Consider the following 26,805-nt stretch of genomic DNA (forward strand, 5'->3'; position numbering starts at 1 on the left):
CCCAAGCCTATAGCATTGCATGGGGTTATTGTGGCCAAAGTGCAGGACCCGGCACTTGGTCTTATTGAACCTCATCCCATTGAGCTCAGCCCAGCTATTCAGCCTATCCAAGTCCCTCTGAAGGGCCTCCCTACACTCAGGCAGTTTGACACATCCTCCCAACTTGGTATCATCTGCAAACTTACTGAGCGTACACTCAATTCCCTCGTCTAGGTCATCAATAAAGATATTAAACAAGATGGGCCCCAAAACTGACCCTTGGGGGACACCACTCGTAACGGGACGCCAGCTGGACTTAACTCCATTAACCACTACCCTCTGGGCACGGCCCTCCAGCCAGTTCTCCACCCAGAGAAGAGTGAACCTGTCCACACCACGGGCTGCCAGTTTCCACAGGAGAATACTGTGGGAGATCGTGTCGAAGGCCTTGCTGAAGTCCAGGTAGACTACATCAACAGCCTTTCCCTCATCTACCAGTCTGGTCACCCAGTCATAGAAGGAGATGAGGTTGGACAAGCACGACCTGCCCTTTGTGAACCCGTGCTGGCTGGGTCTGATCCCCTGGTTGTCATGCACATGCCGTGTGATCTCCCTCAAGATCATCTGCTCCATAACTTTCCCTGATACCGAGATCAAGCTGACAGGCCTGTAGTTCCCTGGCTCTTCCTTACGGCCTTTCTTGTAGATGGGAGTCACATCGGCAAGCCTCCAATCTTGTGGGACCTCTCCAGATAACCAGGAATGCTGATAGATGGCAGAAAGTGGCTTGGCAATCACCTCTGCCAGCTCCCTCAGCACCCTTGGGTGGATCCCATCTGGCCCCATGGACTTGTGGCAGTTCAGATGGAGGAGTAGATCTCTGACCGTCTCTGCTTGGATCACAGGGGATGCATTATGCACCCCGTCCCGGACTTCCAGGTCAGGGCAAGTACCCTGTGGACAACTGCTCTGTCTATTAAAGACAGATGTGAAGAAGGCATTGAGAACCTCAGCCTTTTCCTTATCATCTGTGGTTACATTCCCTGCCTCATCAAGTAAAGGAGAGAAATTTTCCTTAGTTTTTCTCTTGCTGTTAATATATTTGTAAAAGGGTTTCCTGTTCTCCTTTACAGCAGTAGCCAGTCTAAGTTCAAGCTGGGCTTTAGCATTTCTAACTTTCTGCCTGCAAATCTTGGCCAGTTCTCTGTAGTCTCCCCAAGTAGCCTGTCCCATCTTCCAGAGGACAGAGTTCTGTTCTTGCCTACACAGTTCATACTTGAGCTATGTGCAATCAACTCTTGAAAAATATCACATAAAAATCACATAAAGTCAAAAGTTTACAATCTTGTGGGGCCATATTACTGGTTGCCCAGGGCCACACACAGCCAGTGGGCTATGGGTTGGACACACATGGATTAGACAAAAGTAACTTTTGAGCTTTAAATTGCATGTAAAAAATGAATTATCAAGCAGATTTACCACCATATCCCTACAGTATTTTAGCCACCTTAACATTCACAAGGTATGAAAGAAGTTCTGAAAGATCTAACACTTCAAATCTAGATTTCACATCTACATCCTGTTTTGACTGGTTATTTCCAACTACATCTCAATGGTCATTTTTCCACACTTGTAATAAAATGCATATTTTGGGAACACATGTATCATTTGGAAATTATGAGACAGTTTATTTCTTAATTGCACATGTTTGATGTCAATGAAAAAAGACAGAGTAAACTGTCTTTGCTGTAATGCTTGCTCCTCAGATTGACACTGAGTACAAAGAGATGAGTGACACCAGCATTTGCAAGTGCATGTAACATATCAGATTATAAACATTTATTATACAGTTATCACTGGCATATCACAAATCTACTGAATACATACCATAGTAAGAAAGATGCCAAATTCAGGGTTCATTTCCACATTATCTCCATCAGTAAAAACAAAACTTTTCTTATGTTCTTTCTTACATGTCAACACAATCGCAATTTGCTGTGCAGCTACTGATAGTACTGGTAAATTAATACGATTGAATTCATCAAAGCAACCCCAGGAGCCAGACTGAGCAAGACCTTCAAAGAGAAGAGTAACTGAGTATTTGTCCAGTATGTTGGTAATCCTTCTTTTTGTGCAATTTAGACACCAAAATTCAGACTACTTTGCCTCAGGAAAAATATATTCTTTTGGGAGGTTGGCAAAGGAAAAGAGTTTAACTCTTTTTAAATCTAGAATGTACAAATTTTCAAAAATCTATAAGCCTTTCTGAGATACCACATGATTAGATCTGTGCTTCTTCTATCAGTATCTTCAATGTTTTCCTGTTGCTCTCTACCCAAAGAAAATCCTTACAATAAATCTTTGAAAATATTACAAAATATCAATACCTTATTTTTCTGATTAAAATAAACATCAAAGTCAGTTTCAGAAAAAAAAGCTGGGGGTCATTCTATGCCAGTATTCCTTTCTTGTTCAGGTATTTTTGGGAGGTAGGAATCGTGATCATCACCAAAGTTGCAAGAAGAAAACAGTCAAGGACTTCCACCTGATGTCTAATCTGGCATCTGCTGTCACTGACTGGTATCAGTTTCTGGCACCTAGAGTATTCTCATTTATATCTACCATCAGTGAGCTATGCCAAGAGTTGTTTTAAACATATATACTGATATGTATTCATTTCTTTCAACTGATATGAACTTTGACATTTGTAAGGAAAAAAAAATTGAAATCAGAAACCAACATATTCTAGTAGTAAAATAATAAATATAACAGCTTTTTCTTTCTGTACTGGCAGACCTCCTTGATTATTTTAAAGATATTTAGATATCCTTTCATAAACTGTCTAATCTTCTCAGACACTTCTGTTTATTGGAGTGCTGCAATAGTATTTTACATTCTTAACAATGTATTCATTACTTTTAATTGCTAAAAGGCAGAGAATCAACTGCTGATCATGTTGATCTTGATTCACAAAGCTATTCTCCAAGCATTTGTAACTTGTATAGTCCACATCTTACCTTTGAAGATCCTCCCAAGTCCTCGAAAATCCATTTGATCTGAACAGTTGAAGACAACTACATATTTACCGAGGCACCGTCCCATATCTTTGATGGTTTCAGTTTTTCCAGTTCCTGCAGGCCCCACAGGTGCTCCACCCATATTCATGCCTAAAGCTTGAGCCAGAGTGATGTAACATCTAAAAGACAACAAGCAATTATAACCGAAGGGGCTGAACTATAAGGTTTTCTGCGCAGTGCCAGAGGCTCTCACTCAAATGTATCACATGAGGAAGGCCTTGTTAAAGGAAATGAGGAAGTGCTGAAATGTATCTGAATACAGTTTAAATCGATCAGAAGAAAAACCCTGATGTAAGCAATATTACGGTTAGTCTTCATAAATGTAAAATGAAGTAATACCAGGCATCAATCTGCAATCATCCGCAACCTGACAGATCACAAAAAGGGAAGAAAAAAAATACAGAGAATCTGCCTAATCCACTTCAAATAGCTTAGTTCCTAGATTGCTGTAGCTGAAGTAGCTAAGAACTATGTTATACTGTGGAGTACAATGATGAAAGATAGCTATTTTTGCTTTCCTATCCAGCTTTCAAAATTGATCATACAATGCATCCCATTTTCAAAAATAAAACATATGATGCAATAAAACGGCTTCTATCAATTATATAAAAAAAATCCAGAATTTGCTACATGTACTTTAAAAACATTTTTTTGAATCTCTTATTTTGTCACTGTTCATTTATAAATCACTTTTTGTGCCATTACAGTTAGGTGAGTAGACTTTTCTTTTTAGTCTTGCAATTACTGCCACTTCCTTCTACATAAAAAATCTGCAATCTCCTGTAGCTGAATACAATTGATTTTCTTGTTTATTCTTCTTTAGCTGTTACATTTAGCTTGCTTGTAAACACATACTTTTTCTCTATCTGCATATTGTATTTGTTGGATGAACTTGATCCTCAGGTACAATAGTGTCATATACATGAAAAGCATAGTCCTGCACAGAAACACGTAAGCTTGTGATAGAAATGATGCTGTTATTCCATACTATACAGCACAGAAACAAAAACATTAATGTATCCTATTTATATTTACTGGCTTCAATAAGACTGCAATGGAAAAACTCTGCAGAGATCTACTTTGCATCCAATAAAAAAGACTGAACTGTTCATGTGAAAGCCCAGGTTTGGGGTCAAAGAATAAAGAAATAAAATCAATCTGTCACCTGTCTGTAAGAGGTGTGATGACAAGCCTGTCAGTACAGCCCAAGAATTCATTCTGGTATGTGAAACCCACGTCAGTGATATTAATCATCATTTTATCAGAATCTTCATTAAAATAAAATCTACACTGTTTCAGCCACTCAAAGTCTGTAGGACTCTTAATATGCTTGCAAACCTAAAGAAAAAAGACAAGACTGCGGTATAATATTTATTTTTGCACTTATATTATTTAAGTGGTATTGTAAAAGCAGCACTAGAAGCATAATGAAAGGTATACTGTATGCTAGTAACACAAGAATTGTGGAGATTTTACTTTGATTTTTATTACAAAAATTCTTGAAGTGTTACTACCATCTCTGAAACTATGCTAAAGCAAAGGAAATATCTAGTGCAAATGTACAGTTCATAGCCTTACAAAAAAGCCATTAAGTTGGGTTAGCTTTAGCAGTCCTATTTCTATCGTTCAACTAATTCAACTCTATCATTTTACTTTTACACCTGAGGAGAAATAATAAGACATGATGCTTTGTTTAAAAACAAAAAAGAATTTATGTATGCAAATTGGAAAAGAATGGTGTTTCAAGACAATGTGATGCTGTGAAGATATTAGTGATGAAATTCAACAGAGATGGGAGGTATTCAAAGTTGACCAACTGGAAATGATACTTTCCATAAGATTGCTGGTAAAATGATGTCAAAACAACTGGTCCTACACTGGTGCCTACCTATAAGCAGTGGGTTAAAAAAAAAAATCAATAATCCCTTCCTCAGACCTCATAATTTCAGTCAAGTCCAGAGCTTCCTATAGGGAAAAGGCATGCTAGCCTAGTTTTAGAATGTTAAAGGAGTAAATGCTTTTATTTTCTTAATTGTAGTATCCTACACAGCATGAGAAGGTATGAAGTGAATAAATAAATCCTTAAATAATTAGATATTCTATTGAAACTAGAACAGAGATGACAGAGCTTCAACCAACTTCAAGCTTTCTTCTGTTATTATAACACTACTTATTCCATTTATTCCTTCAGAATCACAACATAGACCACATAAAGGATGACTACTTGCAACACAGTACATGGGAAAAAGAAGTCTCTAACTGACCACACAACAGCAGCATCCAACTCAGATTGACAAACACAACGCATCATAAAATTACTCTATTGCAGGGGCAGACAACAACACTGAATTGCCTAAAGAGAAGCTATAACTTGGATTGAATAGACACCAGCATTTCTGTAATACTCCAAGTCACACCATTGATAAAGTCCTTAAAGAAATTGTTTGGCTTAAGAAGCAGGTATTCATATCTCATAGCTATGCTGTCTACTTGGCCTTTCACATTGTTTTACATTGCTACTTCCTCATAATCAAGTACACTTTTCAATACTTACCAGACCATCAAAAATGTCCCTCTGATGCACATGAATAGTGATTAATGTTTCATATTTAATTCGTTCAACTGGATTAAGGTCCTTTGTTGTCATATCTATCAATGTATTCAGAAGATCCAGGAAAAACTGGTTTGTCTTTCGCATTATTTTTTTATCATACCTGGCATTAGTCAAAGCTTCTTCTGAGTCTCTTGTCCAAATCATTTGGATCCCCAATAACCCAACCTTAAGGAACATGAAATGGTATGCTTCGTCATCTTTTCACTTTCCTCTTAAATGTCCATTCACAGACATAGATAATCTAATAAAAATCATTCTATTTGGGAAAAATTATTTTTCCACATTTCATTAAAGAGGTCACAGAATCCATGCATTTATTTTGCATCCCAGTTCTGTTTATAAGAACCTACACAAGTCCACATGTCGATCTCACAGACACAGCCTATCAGGCAATGCTAATACAACTATTCAATATAATTTACAACATAATTTGTAATTAAAAATCAATAGGTTATCAAAATAATTAATGCTTCAATTTAAAAATATTTCTTTAGTAATTCATTAACTTTACATTCCTTTTCCAATCACATTCCTGATTACAAGTGAAGAAGCTTTTCCTGAATATATAAACAAACGAAACTTTACCACTTTGCCATTAGTCAGACATTAATTGTGAAAAGAAATGGTTAGCTCTATTGCATTAGTTTATTGTATTCAGCTTTTTTTTTTTAACAAGAGCTTCAGATTATGTTTTAATCTTTTGTTTTAAGATACCTAAATTGCAATTTAAGTGATTGCACTGATAAATTTAGATGTCAGCTTTGCATCTGGCTGCAATCTTAATTTCAAAGGGAATAAAACCCCACCGATCTATGAATCTATCTGTGAGCAATTTTTCATTTATTTAACAATGATTTTACCTGGGCTGGGTAGGTAGAAAGAAATTCAGTCAGCTGGAAACTAGTTTCCTGGATATGCATAGCTGCCTGGCGAATAACATTATGCAGAGATAGCTGGGACTCCTTTAACAGAGAATTGAGCCAAACTTCCACATTACCTTCAGCCATTACAGGTCTACTCAGCTCAATAGTCTCACCCTCTCGTGAACTAATTGACAATATACGATCATATATCTAATAAAAGCAAGAAAAGAACAATTTGTGATTAATAGATAATCTTTATTACATCAGGTTTCCATGTGACTGTTTCATTAAATCTATTTAGATATGTGCAAAATTATACCAATCTACTAAGCAAAATGTGAAAGCAATAAAACTGTTGCTTTAAGTATGAATAAAGGCCTTAAAAAAACATTGCCATCTGAACAAGGAGACAAACCCCAGTACACTGCTAATACTTGAATTTCACTTCAATTTCAATGAAGGCACCCATTTTCCAGTAACAAATAAAGGAAATGCTTCCCCATGAGTAGTGGATATCCTAACAAAAGTTGCAAACTTCAAATAAAAAATAATGGAAATATGGTAGATAAGGTACATGGACAACCAAAGGAATTCCATGCATAGGGAGGTAGCAAATGCCTAAGGAAATGCATATAATTGGAAAAAAAGGAGGTTATCAGGAGTAGCCAGCATGGGTTCACCAAGGGGAGGTCTGTATGGGAACTGTTGAATCATGGCCTGAACCACTGATTGATCACCTGAAGCAAGCACTGAGTCAGCCACAGGGGCACAGGTGAAGGTAATGTACCTGTGTGATTGGAAGGGGTGGAGTCTGGCTCCACCTCTTCCAGACCCCATTTAAGGGCTGACCACCACCAGGGAAGGATCTCTTGTTGGAGATTCCTCCTGTGTGGAGTCATCATCAGTGAGCCTCAACCATCATAAAGGGTGAGCCACCCTTTGCTTACCAGTAGTCTGTACCATCTATATAAAGCCTTACGGAAATATACCATCCTCCGTGGTATCTCCTCTGAATTCCATCCCTTCAAATTATCTGTCCTACAAGGTCACGCTCAACCAACCTGGTGGCCTTCTAGGATGTTGTCACTGGCTGGGTGGATGGGGGGAGGGCAGGGGATGTAGTCTACCTTGATTTCATCAAGGCATTTGATACTGTCCCCCATGATGTCCTTATAATAAAGCTAAGGAAGCATGGGATAGACAAATGGACAGTGAAGTGGGTTGAGAACTGGCTGACTGGCAGAGCACAGAGGGTTATAATTGATGGTGCAGAGTCCAGTCAGAGGCCTGTAACCAGCGCTGTCCCCAGGGGTCCACACTGGGTCCAGTCTTGTTCAACATCTTCATCAATGACCTTGATGAGGGGATAGTGGCCACCCTCAGCAAGTTTGCTGATGATACGAAGTTGGGAGGATTGGCTGACACGCCTGGAGGCTGTGCTGCCATTCAGCAAGACCTGGACAGGCTGAAGAGCTGAGCAGTCAGAAACTGGATGAAATTTAACAAAAGCAAGTGTAGAGTCTAGCACCTAGGGGGGAATAATTGCATGCACCAGTACAGGCTGGGGGATGACCTGCTGGAGAGGAGCTCTGTAGAGAGGGACCTGGGTGTCCTGGCCGACAACAGGTTGACTATGAGCCAGCAGAGTGCCATCATGGCCAAGAGGGCCAATGGCATTCTGGGATTCATTAAAAAGAGCGTGGCCAGCAGGTCAAGGGAGGTGATCCTCCCTCTCTACTCTGCCCTGGTGAGGTCCATCTGGAATACTGTGTCCAGTTCTGGGCTCCCCAGTACAAAAAAGACAGGGATCTCTTGGAAAGAGTCCAGTGCAGGGCCACAAAGATGGTGAAGGGCCTGGAGGATCTCCCCTCTGAAGAAAGGCTAAGTGAACTGGGTCTGTTCAGCCTTGAGAAAAGAAGACTGAGAAGGGACCTGATCCAGGTTTATAAATATCTGAGGTGTGGGGGACAAAGTGGAGAGGCCAGACTCTTTTCAGAAGCGTGTGGAGACAGGACAAGGGGAAATGGACAGAAACTGCAGCACAGGAGGGTCTGCACGAATGTGCGCAAGAACTTCTTTACAGTGAGGGTGACAGAACACTGGCACAGCTGCACAGGGGGGTGGTGGAGTCTCCTTCTCTGGAGATATTTAAGACCCGCCTGGACGCCTACCTGTGTGACCTGGTGTAGGGAACCTGCTTTGGCAGGGAGGTTGGGCTCTATGATCTCTTTGAGGTCCCTTCCAATCCCTATGATTCTATACATACACAGGTAAAAAAATCTTGTGTTGCAATCTATCCTTTTCATAAACACTACAAGAAAATTGTTCCTCAAACAGCATTTTTCAGGCAAAAAAAAATACAAATACGTTCAAAAACACCCTCTTTGGTGAGCTTCTGATTCTAGTTTACATTGAGACACAGAAGACAATTCAGTACCCAGATGCTGAAACCTACTGAAACCTAGCACTGGTGAAAAATTTTTGTTCGTTTTGCTATACTTTATAAAGTTTTCCTATTAAACACAAAGATACGTAACCAAATATTGTATGAGGAGACCTTATACAGCATCAAAAATAACTGATGAGCTTGGTAAAACTGTCAAATGTTCTACGTTGTTTAATACTTTCTGCATTGTTTAACAATTTGAAAGAAAGCAACTTTGAGGTTTGGAGAGCACGTACCCTTCCATGGAACTGGACAGTTTTAATGTTGTCAAAGACATTCAGCAGATGTGCTTGTATAGTGTGAGAATCTGATGCCTGGCCAAGAATTTCTAATAGGGCAGGATCTGACACAAAGAAGAATCGTGGAAATAGGAGACGTTTTTTCTCCAGGTACCTGCATTTAAAAATATTTGTTAGGAAAAGTAGTAGACAGAAAATGAATTAGATTACTTTATACATCCTTTCCTTTTTAAATATGGTATTTCTCACAATGTAATACAGTGAGAATATATTATTATTATTATGCAATAATACATAGTACATAATATTACATAATAATATGTAATATAGAAATAACAGTTCTTAGCCATCATATTTTCATGTTAAGCACCTCTTTTAAGGTTACTCTTTTAATACCGGGAATAACTTCATTGAAACCTTTCTTGTCTCCTATAAGGTAAACACTACTAAAATGAAAATAAATTATGAAGCTCGTGTTTTTAATTTAGGTCAGTTATTTGCTGCCTAGTTGTCTTATTCTGAACTTCTCCCAGATGTGTGAAGGATCTGGAAGGATATACATAGGCTGCCAGCTGGATTGAAACCAGACAGAAACAGCTTTGATGTCAGTGACAGTTTAGTCACTGATCAAATACTTACAGGTACAACAAAATCTTTGTATGTCTTGCATCAGCCTGCCACCCTGTTTAGTCAATAAAACTTAATCACAGTGAAATAAAAACAGGATCTTTACAAAGTCCTTGGGACAGTACTTGCTCTTTAGCTAGTTACACATTTTACAACCATTTCCTTGAGATTGGTAATGTAATAATCTTACCCTGTGAGTGATTTCTGACAGATTTCAAGCTGTTCTAGTAAATGTGGTAGTAACTGTCCCATGATTTCATCTCCAATGCAGCACTGAACAACATTAGGTGTTTCATGAGCTCGGGTCATGATCCTAACCCAGGATTTATCAATGTTGGAGAAACGCTTTGCTTCCTGTTTAAATATGAGGAGGGGAAGCAATGGAGGAAGGAAAAAAATAAAAGGAAAAAAGAACTTGCTGGAAGAATTGGTACCAGTAATCTTCTCACAAGTAATCACCAAAGTCCAGCCCCAAAGATTTTTAAGCTGTTATGCTCGCATAACAGAAATTATTTTATGCTTCACTGACAAGCTTGCTTATCCACTTTTTCTTCCAAGCATTCTTAGAGAAAAATGCAGAAAATGTCTTATTCTTGAAAGATGTGCTCCAAATTTGAAGACTTTTTCTATAAACTATATTTATTTTAATTCAAAAGGCAATGTAGAAAAGATAAATATTCCTAGCAAAACTGCAAGTACTACTGGGCTAGTAATAAACATTACTAGGTTAGCCTAAGTATACTAATAGTAGGCACAACACTTACACAAATATTGGCTGATAATTTAACAATCTAGAAATAAAAAGATCAAGCAGAGGACGTTTTTATTATTCTAATACAATACTGCTGTTGGAATTGGTAAGCTAATGCCTTAATAAGTATAATTTTTTTTAAACAACCAAGACAGTGAAGCTTAAGTTACTTCCACTATGACATCACAGTTACATTTTATTCTTAAAATATAGAAAATCAAACTGGAAAAACGCAGGTCTGAAAACCTTTGGAAGCTGCTTTGCTATGTCACTGCCAACAAAAACAGCTTCTAAATAAATCCACAAGTTCTGCACAGTAATCCAGTTCTCAATGATATCTGTTGTGTTGGAAAGATAGTGCACCCATTTCTGAATCTGTGTCTTGAAGGGCGTGTTGTATCTAAAATAAAGAAAATATTTTTTTTTAATTTAAAGAAGGAATTCTATTGAAAGCCAGCACAGTCCTCAAACGTAAGGAGGAGGAGTATTCTTGATTTTTATCATTGTCAGGTTAAAGTACATAAACCCACACTTGACTCAGCAGATAGTTTGAAGCCATAAACCACATCAACTCCAGTTCGATGCTTTGTCAATGTGGTGTGTAGAACAGCTATGAAGCAATGGGATGTGAAAACAAGCAAGATTTAAATTTCACTCTAAGTTAAAATGGTTTCAAAAAGGGACTATGTAACATTTTCAAAGCTTCAAGCTCACAATGGGTCCTTATCACCTGAACACTTGCTTTAGAACATCTTCCTGATGATCAGGTTTTGTGTTCCTTGTTTTATCAAGGAGCTTTGACATTCTAAACCAGAAAATCTGTATCTCTTTCATAGGAATTTTCTGTACTTTCAGTAGAAGTCTTTGTAAATGAGGTGGTGGCCTACCACTGGGGAAGAATAGCAATGCCTGTAATCCCAGCAGGAGCCCTACCACAACAGACAGTTCTTCCCTTTTTTGTTAGTCACCAGTCTTACATCCATGGAAACTGTCTACTAATTAGTTAGAAAGTCTGAACACAATTTCAAAACATTTTAGTACAGGAATATAGAAGATGAGAAGTAGCCTGTGAAGAGATTAAGGACAAGCAAGCTTTTAGTTTGTATCTAGATGATTAGCTTCCTTCTTCTTTGTGAAAGAAAGATTCTTGCTTGTATTTATAACTCACACATACACATAGACACTGCTTTTCTTGTTACCTGTTACTCATGAGAGAACCAAGAATCATCAAGCTGTCCTCCAAGGTAGCAATGGTTTCTGATATGCTGTCTCCTTTTAAAAGAAGTTCCCCACGGGATTTAAAGTTTGCAAAGATAAATGTTTTGTTGTCCCACTCAGCTATCACTTGTTTTAATTTCTGTTCAATGTCTCTCTCCTTCACAGCACTTATGCAGATATCCTTTAAAATAAACAGGACGTCAAAACGAGTTATAAACCATTCAGGTCTATAGTATCCAAATCTAACTGGTATTTTCTTTAACCCTAGATAGGCTCAAGAGCAACTATTTATCAAGGAGAGGTCCCTTGCAACCTAACCCATTCTATGATTTTAAGTGGAAAGAGCCAAAGACATGAAAACACCATAAAACTAAAACACAGATAAAATAAAACACACATCCATGTATCAATTCACAATGTGGTAAAGTTAGTGTGACCAACAGAATAATACAGTGATTATTTTTCATAACTTTAATATTGTAATACACTCACTAAATTGTAAGCCAGATTCCATGTTTTAAACAGTTTACACCACAATGTGTCATTATTTTACACAGAAAATTTTACTGATATCATATTTCTCTGCTTTCTTTGCAGATAGTTTCCTGACTTACTACTGCTACTCAGATATTTGAGCAGATCGTTTAATTTCATGCACTCATTTCTGTTCCTTCATAATACCTCTATTTCCTCTTTATATCTGAGTAGTGGAGCCTCCATAATATTCCTCAGTCTCAATGTTTCACCTTCTACGTCAAAGCTGTGCTGAGTGAGGTCTGTTATCTGCTTCCAGTGACGAGGCATCATCGCTACATTTGCCATACGTTCAAGCAAAGGGCAACATTCACAGAAGTCTTCAATAGTCTTCTTTAGGTCAAAAAAGGCCTGCCACTCCTTTACACCACGAGGAAGCTTCCGGCATCTACACAAAAATAATCCAAGCTTCTTCACACACATTCAGATATCCCACTTCCCATTTGTCCATTGTATGTGGTTTCAACAGTAGACCATATATCTTCCAAATTCAGGTTCCCCGTATTTTGAGGATTTTGTATGTGACTAAAACTGTTACCAATCTATTTCACTGACCAATAACTAGATATTTACAGGCTCAATCTAAGTGTATCTGCATAATTCTAATATATTTTCTCCAAGTGGCCTTCAAAGGCAACTGAATCACTTTATATCTTGATTTCATCTTTTGGTGAGGCTCATGATATGGACTGCTCTATTGTCTTGCAAAAATTCTGTTCCTCTGATTTTGTAGCAATAATATTCACAGTATCATTCACTAAACTATTTTAGACATCTCAATTAAATCCCTCTGTCTCATGAATAATAGTGAGAAAAGAAACAAGTTACACTTCCTTCATGAACAAAATAGAGAAATTTTAATGTATGCTCAAAGAAAGAGAAGAAAAAATATATCCAAAGCTCTCTAGGGAGCAATAAACAAACAATTCTCAACATTTAGAGCATATGCTAGCTTCCTTAACAAATTACTATATTAGTAAAGGATATAATTTTCCAATTAAAATTAATTATTGGTGCTATTATATTTAAGAAGTGGAAAAATATATATTTTAGCCATCTTTTCACAGAAGCAGTTTCTCACCTGTTCTGAAATTCCAGAAGTTCACTGTTAATTTTTCCAATGTCCAATTCTGACCAGAGAATATCATAGTACCCACAGACTGTGTCAAGAACATTGTTATATAGATTATACAGTTTCTGTAACAGATTCAGTTGCTTCTTTATTTCAAGTAGCTGAGGATACTGTGTAACAGGCAAACCGAAAAGGTTCTCCCCATCAGTGTAAGTAATGTATTTCCGAAAGAGACTATCAAATCGATTCTAAAGAGAAAGAGATTAAATGAAACGCATTTAAGTAACTAAGTATTCAAGATCTGGCACCATCTTAGAGCTGCATTGTGGAAAAAGGAAAACAACTACAAGTCATCATTACAGGAACATAAATTACTCTCACTACAAATAAATATTTGAACAGGAGAAGCAGTCAGTTTCTTGAACAGAAATGGGCAAAAATGCAATTGTGAAAAAGACACAATAATGAATACAGGAACAGCTTATAACCAAATACATTAAATTTGAGAGTAGACTCTGCTCCAGACACCTGTATCTAGTTACTATTACTCAGGTCATAAAAACATATTTTTAATCAGCATTCCTTGCAAATGTATAGAAAAATGCCACCTTAGCTTTCTTTATGTTAAAATTGTTCTGCCCACTCAGTAACCCTATGAACCAACAAAAATTAGTTCAACTATTCCAATTCATTCTCAGAGCCTTCAGTTGTTAGTTTATTTGCATTAAGAAATAAGAAAACTCTTAGAATTAATAGTACCTGAAACATGGTAAGCCTGTCACTGGCTTCCTGAGGTTCTAAACCAACCACCATTGGCCCACTCTAAAAAAAAATAGATATAAATGGGATTAGAGTGACTGAATTTAGAGGGGGGGGGGAACACCAAGTTAAACACAATGCTGATTTGAAATGCAAACATTTTTGGTGTTGCAAGACTCCACACTTGCATGAGATAACAACTGAACTGAGAGATTACAAGATTACTAAAACAACAATTTTATTTTCAAAAAAAGAAGAATGGCAATTAATTTTATTTTAAAATGAAGTTTTGTTAATACTGGAAAAGGTAGGCAATAGTATCTCTTTTTTCAACAACAAATAAGTATTAGTTAAAAGACTGGTTCAGCTTAACTCATTCTACTGAAAAGTAATGCAAGAGTTAAAGTCATTTGTATTAGCATTCAGTGCCAGAAATCTCTGCTTACATTCTAATTTCTCTTAAATCCCAACCTTTAAATTTGCACATGGTAGCAAGCGATGTTAGGAACTTAATGTGCCTCCAGCCTTTAAGAGTTGATCACCAGCATAAATTTCAGTTACGCACATAAAATAACCTGATCTTTTCTTGCATTGAAACTCAGCTACCACATTAACAAGAATAAACATCGTTTTCAGATAGTAGAGAAACATTCCACCATTTAGTCAACTCCACAGTCTTTGCATGCTTTCAATGATCTTCCAAAGCTCCTCTAACCCAATACCGCAAATTCTTACCTGTTCATAATCTGAATAGAACTGTGCACAGTCTTCGGTAAAAGTCTTCAGAGAGCTAATAAGCTCTCCTCTGAACTTTGGCTGCAAAGCAATGAGCTCGTTCTGCACTTCACTTGCTCGGAGTAGCAGTTTTTTCCAAGTGTAATGCAAAGTATCCACCTTCTCTGTCTCTTCCTTGGTCACAAGTAGATCATATTTGCTTAACATAGCATAGGATTCCTGTCAAAAGGTTGGATTAAGATAAGCAAAACAGTAATAGATGCTGATTTTACACATATAAGTGCTAACATTTCAAATAACTTCTGCAAGTACAGAAATTTACTAGAAAGAAAATTTGCTCTTTTTATACAGCAATTGGCACAATCTGGCAAGCCAATACCCAAATGGAAAAACCATAAAAGGAAAAATACCTACCTCTCCTTCACTTCTAACCTTCACTTCTAACCTTCCTTTAGCACCTGCAAAGGTTGGCCTCTTCTCACAGGTAACAAGCAATAGGATGAGAGGGAACGGCCTCAAGTTGTGCCAGGGGAGGTTCAGGTTGGATATTAGGAAAAAATTCTCCTCAGAGAAAGTGGTCAGGCATAGGAACAGGCTGACCAGGGAGGTGGTGGAGTCACTGTCCCTGGAGGTGTTCAAGAAATGTGTGTATGCACTACTAAAGAACACGGTTTAGTGGGCAATACTGGTGGTAGGTGGACAGTTGGACTAGATGATCTTGGAGGTCCAACTTTTTTTGTGAATTTTGTGATTCTACAGTTCTGTTTTTTATTATTTGCTCTAGAGCCATCCATTTCCCCTAAAACAATTCCCATTTAAAGTACTCCTAAATTCTGCAGGTTTTAGTTTCATTTTCATAAGAACATTTTTCAGATTCATGTCTTCCATTTTCTAGCATGACCAAATCTGGATATTCATTACAGGAGGTAAGCCATGAGAATAAAACTAACCAGAGGCCTGCAAGTTAACAAAATTAAAAAAACATCCATTCCATATGGATACTGAAGCCCCACTTCACGTTTTCAACAAGAAAGCATTAAGTTATTTCAAAAGTTACAAAAGCTATGTAGCAACAGCTTCAAATATTAAAACTGTTCTTCACAGAAACACAATCACAGAATGATTTGGATTGGATTGGATCCTTAAAAATCATCTAGTTCCACCCCCCTGCCATAGGCATAGACATCTTTTACTAGATCAGGATGATCAACTTTCAACACTTGAATGATAGAGCATCCACAAATTCTCTGGGCAACCTGTTCCAGTGTGTCACCACCAACATCACTAAAAATTTCTCTCTTATATCCAGTCCAAATATCTCAGTTCAAAACCACTGCCCCTTGTCCTGGCACTACCAGACCTGGTAAAATTAATTCTCATTACTATAAATTTATTTAATATTCCCTTCACTTATTATGAATCAGTATAGCAACAAGTTTGTGGGCTAGGAGTTTCATCTGATTTTTTTTCTAAAAAGTAGAATTATTGTTTACATTTTCCAGTTTGATCTGCTTGCAAACAAATTATCAAAATGGAAACAGAACTATCTGCCTGCCACTCAAGGTGGAAAATAGATTAACTTCATCCAAAAATCCAATCCATGACTACTTTTGCCTGTAGAATCCAGGAATTTGTTTGCAGAATTGGAAGCTTGGGAATGCTTGACTACCAGGGTTCATGTCTAGGCTCATGGCAAGAGCAAACCTTGACAGTTCTTAGCATGAATTTCTAAAATGTCAGCTCACAAGAGGCCCTATTAACAACTCCACTGATAGCCCTATCTGTGGATGTGCTTCGCTTTTCACTAGTCCTGCTTTGCTCCTTCATGGAACTAGGGACACCTTCTCAAGGCTGAATGATTAATTCCCTCTTTGCCATCTTCTCTGAAATACAGAAGGGCTCTGTGCTGATTTTCTAAATAGAAAATTTGATATTTTGATTTTGATAGATATAAATTCTGTGTTAAGCTACTTTAATTAAAAAAAAAGCCACAATCTTGACAATACAAGTATATTAGTAAGGGTAATCAGGATCCATTATTGTGCCTTGGCAAAAAAATTCTTCTGAACATCTAATCATGCATTTTGCCAAACCATAGTATTCTTAAATCTATACTCTGAAGTCAGGAATACAGAGAAACAGCTACTGCTTGTTTTTAATTCTGCTATTTGAGCAGAAGCTCCTACACTTACAGATGTTCAATGAATATATTCTAGTAAGCAAACTTCCTGAAAGATGTATGCTTATTTTAACCTATGATACGACTTTCTTGTAATCTCATATGATTTGTTTGACAATGCTTTTCATACACAGTATTGTTCTACAGAGTACCAAAAGCATTCTTGAGTTCACTACCTATATTCTCATTTCCTTCTTACTTGAAGCAGTTTCTACACTATTCACTAAACCCACATCTTGTAAAAGGTAACAAAAGGTTTAAAGTAACACAACAGGTCTGCAACCCAACATGTAACCCACCTGAAATCATATTTTCAATGTGCATTGCTAAGTAACAACTCAAAAAATAACTACTGTGCAGAAACATTACCCATATATACAATATTCTTGTTAACTACCTCAATGGGCCCAACTTGAGAGTCTATGGACATCTGCAGTTCTCTGATCTCTTTTAATGCAGCCATGGCTGTTCTTATGTCATCAAGATCCTCAATGTGACGATTTAACTTCTTGTCAGTTTCCTCTATAAAAGTGAAAATTGCTTCCATCTCTGTTCTGTATTTCTTATTACAATGATAACCCAACACAATCATCCAGTCTTTGATTTCTGCTCCCAGTGCTAGCTTCAGATCAGCTGAAAACAGCGAATATTTAGAGTTATTTCAATATTTTAGCTACTTTTAAGATGCATTTTTAATCTTATTTCAGTATGTATTCTTTTCACTCCTGGTTTTGCTTTTTTTCAGTGTAACTATCCATTCCCACAGAAGATGAAATCATTTTGACACCTCTGAGTAATTTATAGGATTATTTGCAATTCAGGATTGTTCTTCTCAAAATACATCTTTCCAGTAGGAAGCTGGACTCCACACTTCTCTCATTTTGTTTATAGAGCATTAGACATACTTATACCTTAAAAATGACTAATACATTCATTAATATTTATGTCTACAACTCTTCAAAAATGAACTTTAAAAAAATCAGGGGAGAACGTGGCGAGGAATTTAAAAGCCTGACTATGGAAACTGAAGCTGATATTTAATGAAACCATTAAATCTGCCGTTTATTTTAAGATTCTTATCTATAGCATCAGCAGAACCAAGTGCCAAAAATATAGAGAACCTTGAAATTTCGCTGAGTTCCTACCCAATCACGCAGCAATCTGGTCCACTTCCCTAAACCTCTGCCATTCAGTTCAGAGTTCTTCCACATTGTTCTCAAAAGAGAAGTCAAAAATCTACACTAGTACAAGCACTACATAGAATTCTAACTGGATATAATTTCAACTCTGTTACAACTACATGTTCATTTACTGTGCATATTTCACTTGTGTTTCCTCCTTTTTACACAGTATCTCTTTCTATGCTTAGCTCTTATACCTGACGGCATTTTCAATTTAATAAGTATCAGACGTACACTACCTCCCATCAAGTTTTAATAGACAAGCTTTACAATATAATAAAACACATTTGTGTAATGCTTCTTCCTAAAGAAGAAGCCATCTTGCTTTCTCAGATTTGTCATTTACTGTAAAGTCAGCTGCATATATTTCTTAGAGTCCATCATAGTTCCTGACTGCTATTTCTGTTATAGCAGCATAAAATGCTTATGTGATATGGAAACTGAGATACAGAAAAGTGAAGATGCTAGGCTTCCACAGGAAAAAAAAAAAAAAAGAATCATCAAAAACACATATGCCTCACTTAATTAAATGTGTTTAATAAATGGCTTTTTATTTGAAATCAATAGCTCTGTTGTCTCATCACATGCAGCCAGGCAAGGAGAAAAGCAACATAAGCACAGCATACTTCTCTCAAGATACATTTACTTATGGGAACCAATGATGTAAGAATGAATAAACTCTACTATCCACCCATAAATGAGCAGAAATATCCTGGCAGGGGAAGAATCACAATACCCTGGTTAGTGTATTTTTGCATGCATGCATTTACATCCAAAATAGTAACAGACACTCTGCATTTCTGCTTTAGATCTTTAACCTAGCTCACTCATCCACAACTAAACACTGTTTCTCCTCCCTATAGGAAACAAAGTATAATCCTCTAGAAAGAAGCGGAAAGTTGAACTTTACCAGTGTACAGTGCAATAGCTCCCACACAGATATATTCAGGCTCAGAATTGACTTTCATTTCCAAGTCTTTGACAAGTAGAATTTGAGATTCCAATTCAGAGAGTAATGGGTTTCCCATCATGAATTTTTCAATGGTTTCCTCCTTGTCCTTCTGCCATATATGGTGGTAACAACCAAACCTCTCCAGAGCTGTAAGAACTTCCTGAAAGACATTAGAAGTTCACAGAAAGATCATCTTCAAACCACATATAACACAATTCCTCAGTGTATTGAGTATTACTGTCATGGTTTTATGATTTTTGGTACTGGTATTCCACATCAAAACATCATGTAATGCATTTAGAGTTAAAGAGTTAATGCTCCAGCTCTGTGGATCATCGATAGTTCCAGGTATACCTGTCTCAGAAGAGAAGAAGAACTGCATTCCCCAGAGGACTTTGCAATGCTTTGTGTTCTTACGTGTTTACGCTCAGAGGGAAAGATAAAAACTGTCTGCGGTCACGGGACACTCTCTTTCCTTTGGGATGGACTCAGCAGTGGGTGCTCGCTGCTGTCCACCTTCAGCGTTAGCATAAGGCCTTCGGTTTATCGGACACTCTCTCTTGCTCATTTTATTTGATTTATTAGCTTTAATTCCAATTATATTGTATTACATTGTGTTATTTTGCTTTCCGATATCTTATTCAGTAAATTAGCTTTCCTCCTCAGATCGTTGCCGCTGTTTTTTTTCTAGACCCATCTCCCTTTTCCCTTTCCCCCTTCCCCTTTCCTGGGGCGTGGGTCTGTGGGTCCCCCGCACCAATTGTCACGGTACCGGGCCAAACCTGCCCGTAAACCATTGACAATTACTAAATGGAGCAGGTTTGCCTCATGTTAATGAAACAGAAGGCTGCTGGTAAACTTATGCTAAAGCTGGTTCATTAGCAATCATAATCCTTGCCAAGCACTGTGTACTAGTCACATTCAATCTGCCTAATCAGATTGAATAATAAAGTGATTCTTCAGGCACTAAGAAGTTCTATCTGAATAAAACTGTACTTAATATAGAAATAGTAGTAATTGTACAAATGTGTTAAATGTGTACACTGAACTATAGTTAAGATTTATTTCATAGTTTTTTACTAATTGTAGATATGTTTTCAATCACATTTTACACGATATGCAAAATCTCATATCTTTGAGAACACTCTACCAAATATTACTATCAAAGTAGAACTGTAAATTTGTGGCTACATATTCTCCATCCATCATCCTACACTTTCTCATTCATATGCTTAACCAGTGCTTGCAGTGCCTATCCTTTTTCTCCAAAGGTATTAAAATTAGTACATTAATATATCTTAGATAGTAAACTTAAATTAACAAACCTATTGTCTTACCTTTTTTGTAGAATTGATTACAGTGGTGAGTAAAGATACCAATTTAATAATTTCTTTGTTCTTTGAAACACTCTTGAAGTAGTTCTTGCTCTGCACTGATTCAGACAAACTGAGAGATGCTGTATCTGATGCCCTATCTTCAAAGGCAGAGTCAAATACAAAAGCAGGTTTAGTACAATATACTACCAACAAAATCTGAAGACCACTTTTTCAGCTGGCAAGCACTTTAAAATTATCTGTGCTAACTAATCAAAAAGACAACTTGAAATCAAGGTGGCCAATGTAGTTACCATATATTCACAAACTCCTCCACAGGAAAAAAAAATAGGAACCAAAGACAGCAACTATAACAGACAAATTCACACAAAATTTCTGCTATGCTGCCTAAGCAGGCAAACTAACAGCTTCTCACACATTCCAAGCAGAACCTAAAGCATTACAACTCTCTGAATTTTACAGCAAAATCTCCTTACTCAAATTCCCACAAGGTAGTATCTCCATACAAGCTATACACAAGAAAAGCTCAGGTATTGTTGCATTCTTCTTCTCCAAGAAATTCTGTGCAGTGTTTATTCTCCTGCTTTTGATGTATTCTCTAAAATCCTTTTACATATACTGTATAAATCACATTTACCTAAAAATTCAAATTGAGTGATGTCAGAGTTTATCATTACCATGCATGTTTTTCATTCCAGTCTCTTTCATTCCATCTTCAGAATCACTGTCTCCACTCTTACACTGCAACATTGCCAATTTTCTCTCTAATAGCTCTTTCTGTGTAAGAAATAAAAGTTAACTTTCTATTTGCAGTAGATTTTAAAATTCAGTTTTGTGTTAAGCAGAATTATTAAACACAAACCTTGGATATTCTCCCCTTACTCCACTGTCCAACTCCTTCTGTTACTTTCACAATACTGTCTACAGCTTTATTAAGTGTTTGCTGTACCTCATCCAAAGAAGGTTTCATGACAATATTAGGAATAGATAGGTTAATGCTGGTCTTAATGATAGGATGAGCACTTGTTTTCTTCTTAGAAGCATTATGATTTCCTAAATGAAAGACAAAAAACAAATGTGAACTACTGTTTTTGTTGTTATTACAAGATGTCCATCTAGGATTTACAATTGTATAAACCAATTTCTACAACAGTATTGAGTACTGAGCATAATTTCTTAAGGAAAAGATTCCTGAGTAGTTTACAAGATGTACTGGTTAAGTCCATAGCAGCACAAGCAAAAACTAAGTGTCATCTTATTTCTGTCCATAAAGATTCTTGTCAACTTGTTTTATGCAGCTAAGCTCAGTTCAATAGAAAATACTGTTATCTGGCTTGTACTCACAGTCAGCATATTAAGTTGGGCACAAAAACTCCACTCTTCATATTGTTTGGTTTATAAGCCATAGAGACCAAAATCAAATGCCTTTATTTTTGTTTCTTATAACTAACAAGAAAATACTTCAAAAGAGTGCTTCAGAGTAATCTATAGAAAGATCTAAAGGCAAGTAGCAAGAGAAAGCAAACCTTTCTCGTCTTTTTTTTTTTCATACAATTTTATGTGAAATTCATGGTCTAACACATGAACTTCAATTATCAAATCCAGGTCCAAATACACTAACCAGTTTCAGAATGCTAGAGTCAGTCATAAAATAAATATTATCAAAATGATACTTCTCTATTTTTACAGGGGAAAAAATATCCTCTGGAAAAATACTATGTTATCAACTGTGATTTAACTGATTTAACAAGACACCTGAGTCAGACTCCTGTGTTTTTCCTTCTCTTACAGATCTGCTCTTTTTATGATATAGTTCTCAATACTGCATCTATATATTTCTTTCCATAGGCTAAATAAGCAAGCAAAATACTGCAGTATGGCCACCTGAAAGGTTGATCATGGAAGATGCATGGATGTGCTTGCGTATGTTCTCCAGAGTATTTCGAGTGAGTTTCAAAAGGGCATCAATATTACAACCATTGAAGTAAGAAAGTACTTCATTGGCTTCTTCCTCTAATACTTCTAAATCTTTTCTCTTCTTTTTTGCTGTTAGAGAGAGTCCAGTCCGTATCTCAATGGAATTGTTGGAGGAAGTTAGGCTTTTTGATCTTCTTTCCTCCTCTGTTGCTAAAACATCATAAATCTAGTTAGTTAAATTGATGTAGGAACCTTGAAAACACAATAACTGTTCCTTATTTTCCTGACCACCTTCTCTACTCAATTCTAACTGGAGTAACAATCTTACTTAAGTCCAGTACTTAATCAAGACCTTTCCAATTCATCAATATTTGAACATGCAAGTTAGACTGATAACATTGACTTATTTTGCAGATGACAGATGATTGTTAGATGATCCACTGTTAGATGATCCATCAAGCAGACGTCTTTAGACATCAGATATTGACTGATACTTCAGCCAGCTGAGTTACACCATCTTTCCCCCACACTGCCAACAATATCAACCATGCAAAAGAATAAGCACAAAGGGACAGTACAATCTTACCTGCATTTTCTCCCCTTATTTCACCAGAAGGAACAACTGACTTATCTTCTCTTTTGACCTGTACTTCTGTGTCTAGCAACATGTTAATCAGCTCATTAGCCGCTTCTTCCACCAGTGAGCTTTTAAAATGTAAAGTCTGGGAACCTTTCACACAGAGCTCCTATTCATCAAATCAAAACAAACATGTTCTTATGGTTCCTGGTTCTGTTTTCTTTTTCACAATCATAGCATCCTTTATTAGCACAAATTTCAAGGCTTAACATTTGTGAAAAACACAATCGATGCACATTATTTTTAAATCTGTTTCTTCTGACTTTTAGCTTCTATTTCTAATTAGTTTTAGATTATTTGTTGTGCCAAATAAAACGTCATAAAAGTATTTCAAAATTGCCGTGACTTGTTCCCTAAATCACACAACTAATCCAGAGTTTATTTTATGAATTAATGTTTAAAACACATAACATTAAAGGGCTTTCAAAAGCAAGTACCTCTTGATTCTCCTATGTTTCCAATGTAGACATAGCAAACATTAACCTTTCATTTGATCATTTCTATTTTACATTACTTGGTTGTGTCACAGGGAGCATTAGCCAATTGTATTTTCCTTTTACAGTCAGAAAGGAGATAAAATCCATGGAATAAACACAAAAAGTATTAAATGTGAAGGAAAAAAGCGATTTAACAAAATTGAGAAATATTCTGAAGCATTATGCCAGTTTTCTTTCTTTAATACTTAAGATAAAATTGATCAAGTAATTTTTAGCCACATACAATTTTTCCTCTTTACCACTTATTTGTTTAAGCTTAGTCTAACCTGGCTACCTCTGTTTAATTAAAATTAGTAACTGGAAAATACAGATGTTAAAGAGACTCAATCATTTCCAAACTTTAAGACACAATCTTTGATCTTTCTAAAGATTCATTCTAGTCAAGAAATAAGCTGTATCTTCTTTGTAGTATCAGAGTAATAATTAAACAAAGTACTTCTGTGCTTTGGTTTTTCTCCCTGTGGGATAAATAACTCCCAAGGATGGTACTTCACAAAGAAATAGTATAGATGATGGTATATTTTGAGTAGCTCTATCTATATAGTATACAAATAATACAAAAGAGAAAACAGCTCAACTTCAGGATGTCAAGGCACGCAGGGGACTCCACGTGGGAGGGATCTCCAAGAAGAGATCCTTCCCTGGTGGTGGTCAGCCCTTAAATGGGGTTTGGGAGAGGTGGAGCCAGGCTCCACCCCTTCCAATCACACAGGTATATCACCTCCACCTGTGGCCCCATGGCTGACTCAGTGCTCACCTCAGGTGACCAATCAGTGGTTCAGGTCATGATTCAGCAGTTCCCATACACTCTCCACGGTATAATTATTATTTTTGCAGTAGTTACTTTGAAAACTTAGACACCTGACACAGGATAGACTTTGTTTTTAGTCCTTCCTAGTAAGAAACTGAAATAAGCTTACAGATGTTATTATTTTCATTGTGGTTACCACTTCCTCTTTTAACTCAAAGTATTCAACTGTTGTGGTACTGTAATTGCAACAGAGAAGTTCAAGCTTTCTTCTGTGTTAACTCTCACATATTTTTACTTCAGTGATTGCGTATTTTAGTCATAGCCCTACCAGTAAGACAGCAGAAAAACTGACCAAAAAGGTATATAAAATATCATCCATTCCATAAAAATATTCTAACTTTTACTTCATAATTAAGAGCTAGCAGAGCTCTCCTAAGGGACAAAATAGGAAAGGCCAAAAATGCAAACTGAGAGAAACAGAATTTGTTTGTAGTGTTTATTGCTACAGGAGACCAGGCATAGTGAATTATCTGCATGGTCTTCTATATTTCAGGAGAAGACACAAGTTAGATACTATACTATAATTCACTTCTGTCTGATAAAAATAATTCAATTTTATTACTAGTTTAATCAGCTTTAATGACTAGCTACTTACATGCTTATGGTTAATGCTTCTGAGCATAGACATATTTTGATGGGGTAATTGAAGTGATTTTTCCCATGATACCTTCACCCTGGTACTTCTGAACATATTTTGCACATACAAACTCAAGACAGCTTGAGATTGTGAAAGATATTCAGCACAATCATTTCCATAGTATCTACTCTCCCATGAAACCAAATGCACTTATTATGAAGCTATTCTCAAGCATCAGACAGACAACTCCATTATGTAAAGGCACTAACAAGCAACAATGAGAAAAAAAAAATACCATCACAGAGGAGAAACACTTGAGTGATATCAAAGCATAAACGAATTTTCATGCAGAAGTTGGTCTGACATTAATAAACTGAAGAAAGGATGTCTCAGCTCAGACATCGTTACATTGTGTATTTTTGTTCCTACTTAATGTTGCAATTAAAAACAAAAAAAACCTGGATATTTCCTTTCTTCATTTTCCCACTAATTCTGCAATGACAATAGCTCATTTAAAAATGAAAATATATTAACTTAAAATATTAAATACTTCTTTATGAAAATTTGATCTAATAACCTTAGTCTTTTGAAGAAATTCTTCACAGCAAAGTGGTTCCTCTTCTGGCAACTTACAGAGTGGCACACTACTCATTTCTTGAAGCACAGCATCAATACGAAATTCAATCAAGTCATTCACTCTATCGAGCAATAATTCCAGTTCAGCTTTTGAGGCAAAGAGAAGATTCAAAACAAGCTCAGAAATTTGAAATAACATTTTTTGCAGAGCCTTAATTAAATTCATGCTCAAACTAGCTAACATTTTATATGAAATTTACACCTTATCAGTTTACTTCAAACACCTAAGCTTACATGGCAAGGCTCACCAGTGATCTCCTAACTGCTGTTTTGCACAACATATGCTCACCTACTATATTCTGTACATACCCTAAAAGACAATAGGCAAAATAGCATACAAATATTAGAGATAAACTTAAAATATATGCATTTCAAACACAAATTAAAAAAAAAAAACCATTAAAATTCAACAGAAGTGCTCCAGGAATACTTCACATAATTACAGAATTGTAGGGGTTGGAAGGGACATCTAGAGATCATTGAGTCCAACCCCCTGCCAAAGCAGCTCCCTAGCCCAGGTTGCACAGGTAGGCGTCCAGGTGGGTCATGAATGTCTGCAGAGAAGGAGACTCCACCACCTCTCTGTGCAGCTGTGCCAGTGCTCTGTCACTGCACTGTGAAGAAGTTCCCATGCACATTTGTGTGGAACTTCCTACGCATCAGTTTGTGGCCATTTCCCCTTGTCCTATTGCCACCCACTGCTGAAAAGAGTCTGGCCTTGTCCCTTTGCCTCCTGCTCCTTAGATATTTATAGACATGAATCAGATCCCCTCTGAGTCATCTTTTCTCAAGGCTGAACAGATCCAGGTTGCTCAGCTGTTCCTCATAAGAGAGGTGCTCCAGGCCCTTTTATCATCTTCATCGCCCTTTGCTCTACAGGAGATCCCAGTCTATTTTGTACCAGGGAGCTCAGAACTGGACACAATGCTCACGTATAGTGTGAATGAGTTACCACTTGGAGAACCCTCTAGCAGGAGAAATTTTTGACAAATAAAATGACCATCCTTCAAAAAATGTTTTAAACCAAATAATAGTTAAGAGACAGCAATAACTAGAATTTTCAGTTTTATATCAATTCACTTTCAATGCTGAAATTGAAATAGCAGCAAGGTGCCTCTTCCAGACTCAAGCCATTTTTGTTATTCAAAATTAAATTGAGTATAATGTCAG

General features: G+C 36.8%; 1 protein-coding gene across 1 annotated transcript in view; it reads right to left on the reverse strand.

Annotated features, from left to right (window-relative positions):
- DNAH5 (dynein axonemal heavy chain 5) overlaps positions 1-26,805 on the reverse strand; it is a 115,529-nt gene that overhangs the window by 62,729 nt on the left and 25,995 nt on the right. Inside the window, exons 17-37 of the mRNA XM_065753260.1 lie at positions 25,577-25,722; positions 23,064-23,223; positions 22,445-22,687; positions 21,423-21,613; positions 21,238-21,337; positions 20,564-20,700; positions 19,185-19,386; positions 17,491-17,726; positions 14,915-15,133; positions 14,180-14,242; positions 13,430-13,668; positions 12,496-12,736; positions 11,796-11,995; positions 10,843-10,996; positions 10,036-10,199; positions 9,216-9,372; positions 6,531-6,743; positions 5,611-5,835; positions 4,222-4,394; positions 2,997-3,175; positions 1,867-2,054 (exon numbers count right to left, since the gene is read on the reverse strand). Of these exons, the coding sequence (XP_065609332.1) occupies positions 1,867-2,054; positions 2,997-3,175; positions 4,222-4,394; positions 5,611-5,835; positions 6,531-6,743; positions 9,216-9,372; positions 10,036-10,199; positions 10,843-10,996; positions 11,796-11,995; positions 12,496-12,736; positions 13,430-13,668; positions 14,180-14,242; positions 14,915-15,133; positions 17,491-17,726; positions 19,185-19,386; positions 20,564-20,700; positions 21,238-21,337; positions 21,423-21,613; positions 22,445-22,687; positions 23,064-23,223; positions 25,577-25,722 (3,830 nt within the window). The remainder of the gene's footprint in view (positions 1-1,866; positions 2,055-2,996; positions 3,176-4,221; positions 4,395-5,610; positions 5,836-6,530; positions 6,744-9,215; positions 9,373-10,035; positions 10,200-10,842; positions 10,997-11,795; positions 11,996-12,495; positions 12,737-13,429; positions 13,669-14,179; positions 14,243-14,914; positions 15,134-17,490; positions 17,727-19,184; positions 19,387-20,563; positions 20,701-21,237; positions 21,338-21,422; positions 21,614-22,444; positions 22,688-23,063; positions 23,224-25,576; positions 25,723-26,805) is intronic.

Source organism: Cyrtonyx montezumae, unplaced genomic scaffold (genome assembly GCF_038088225.1).
Source record: "Cyrtonyx montezumae isolate F1298 unplaced genomic scaffold, pur_monq_1.0 scaffold_8, whole genome shotgun sequence".
Taxonomy (NCBI): Eukaryota; Metazoa; Chordata; class Aves; order Galliformes; family Odontophoridae; genus Cyrtonyx; species Cyrtonyx montezumae.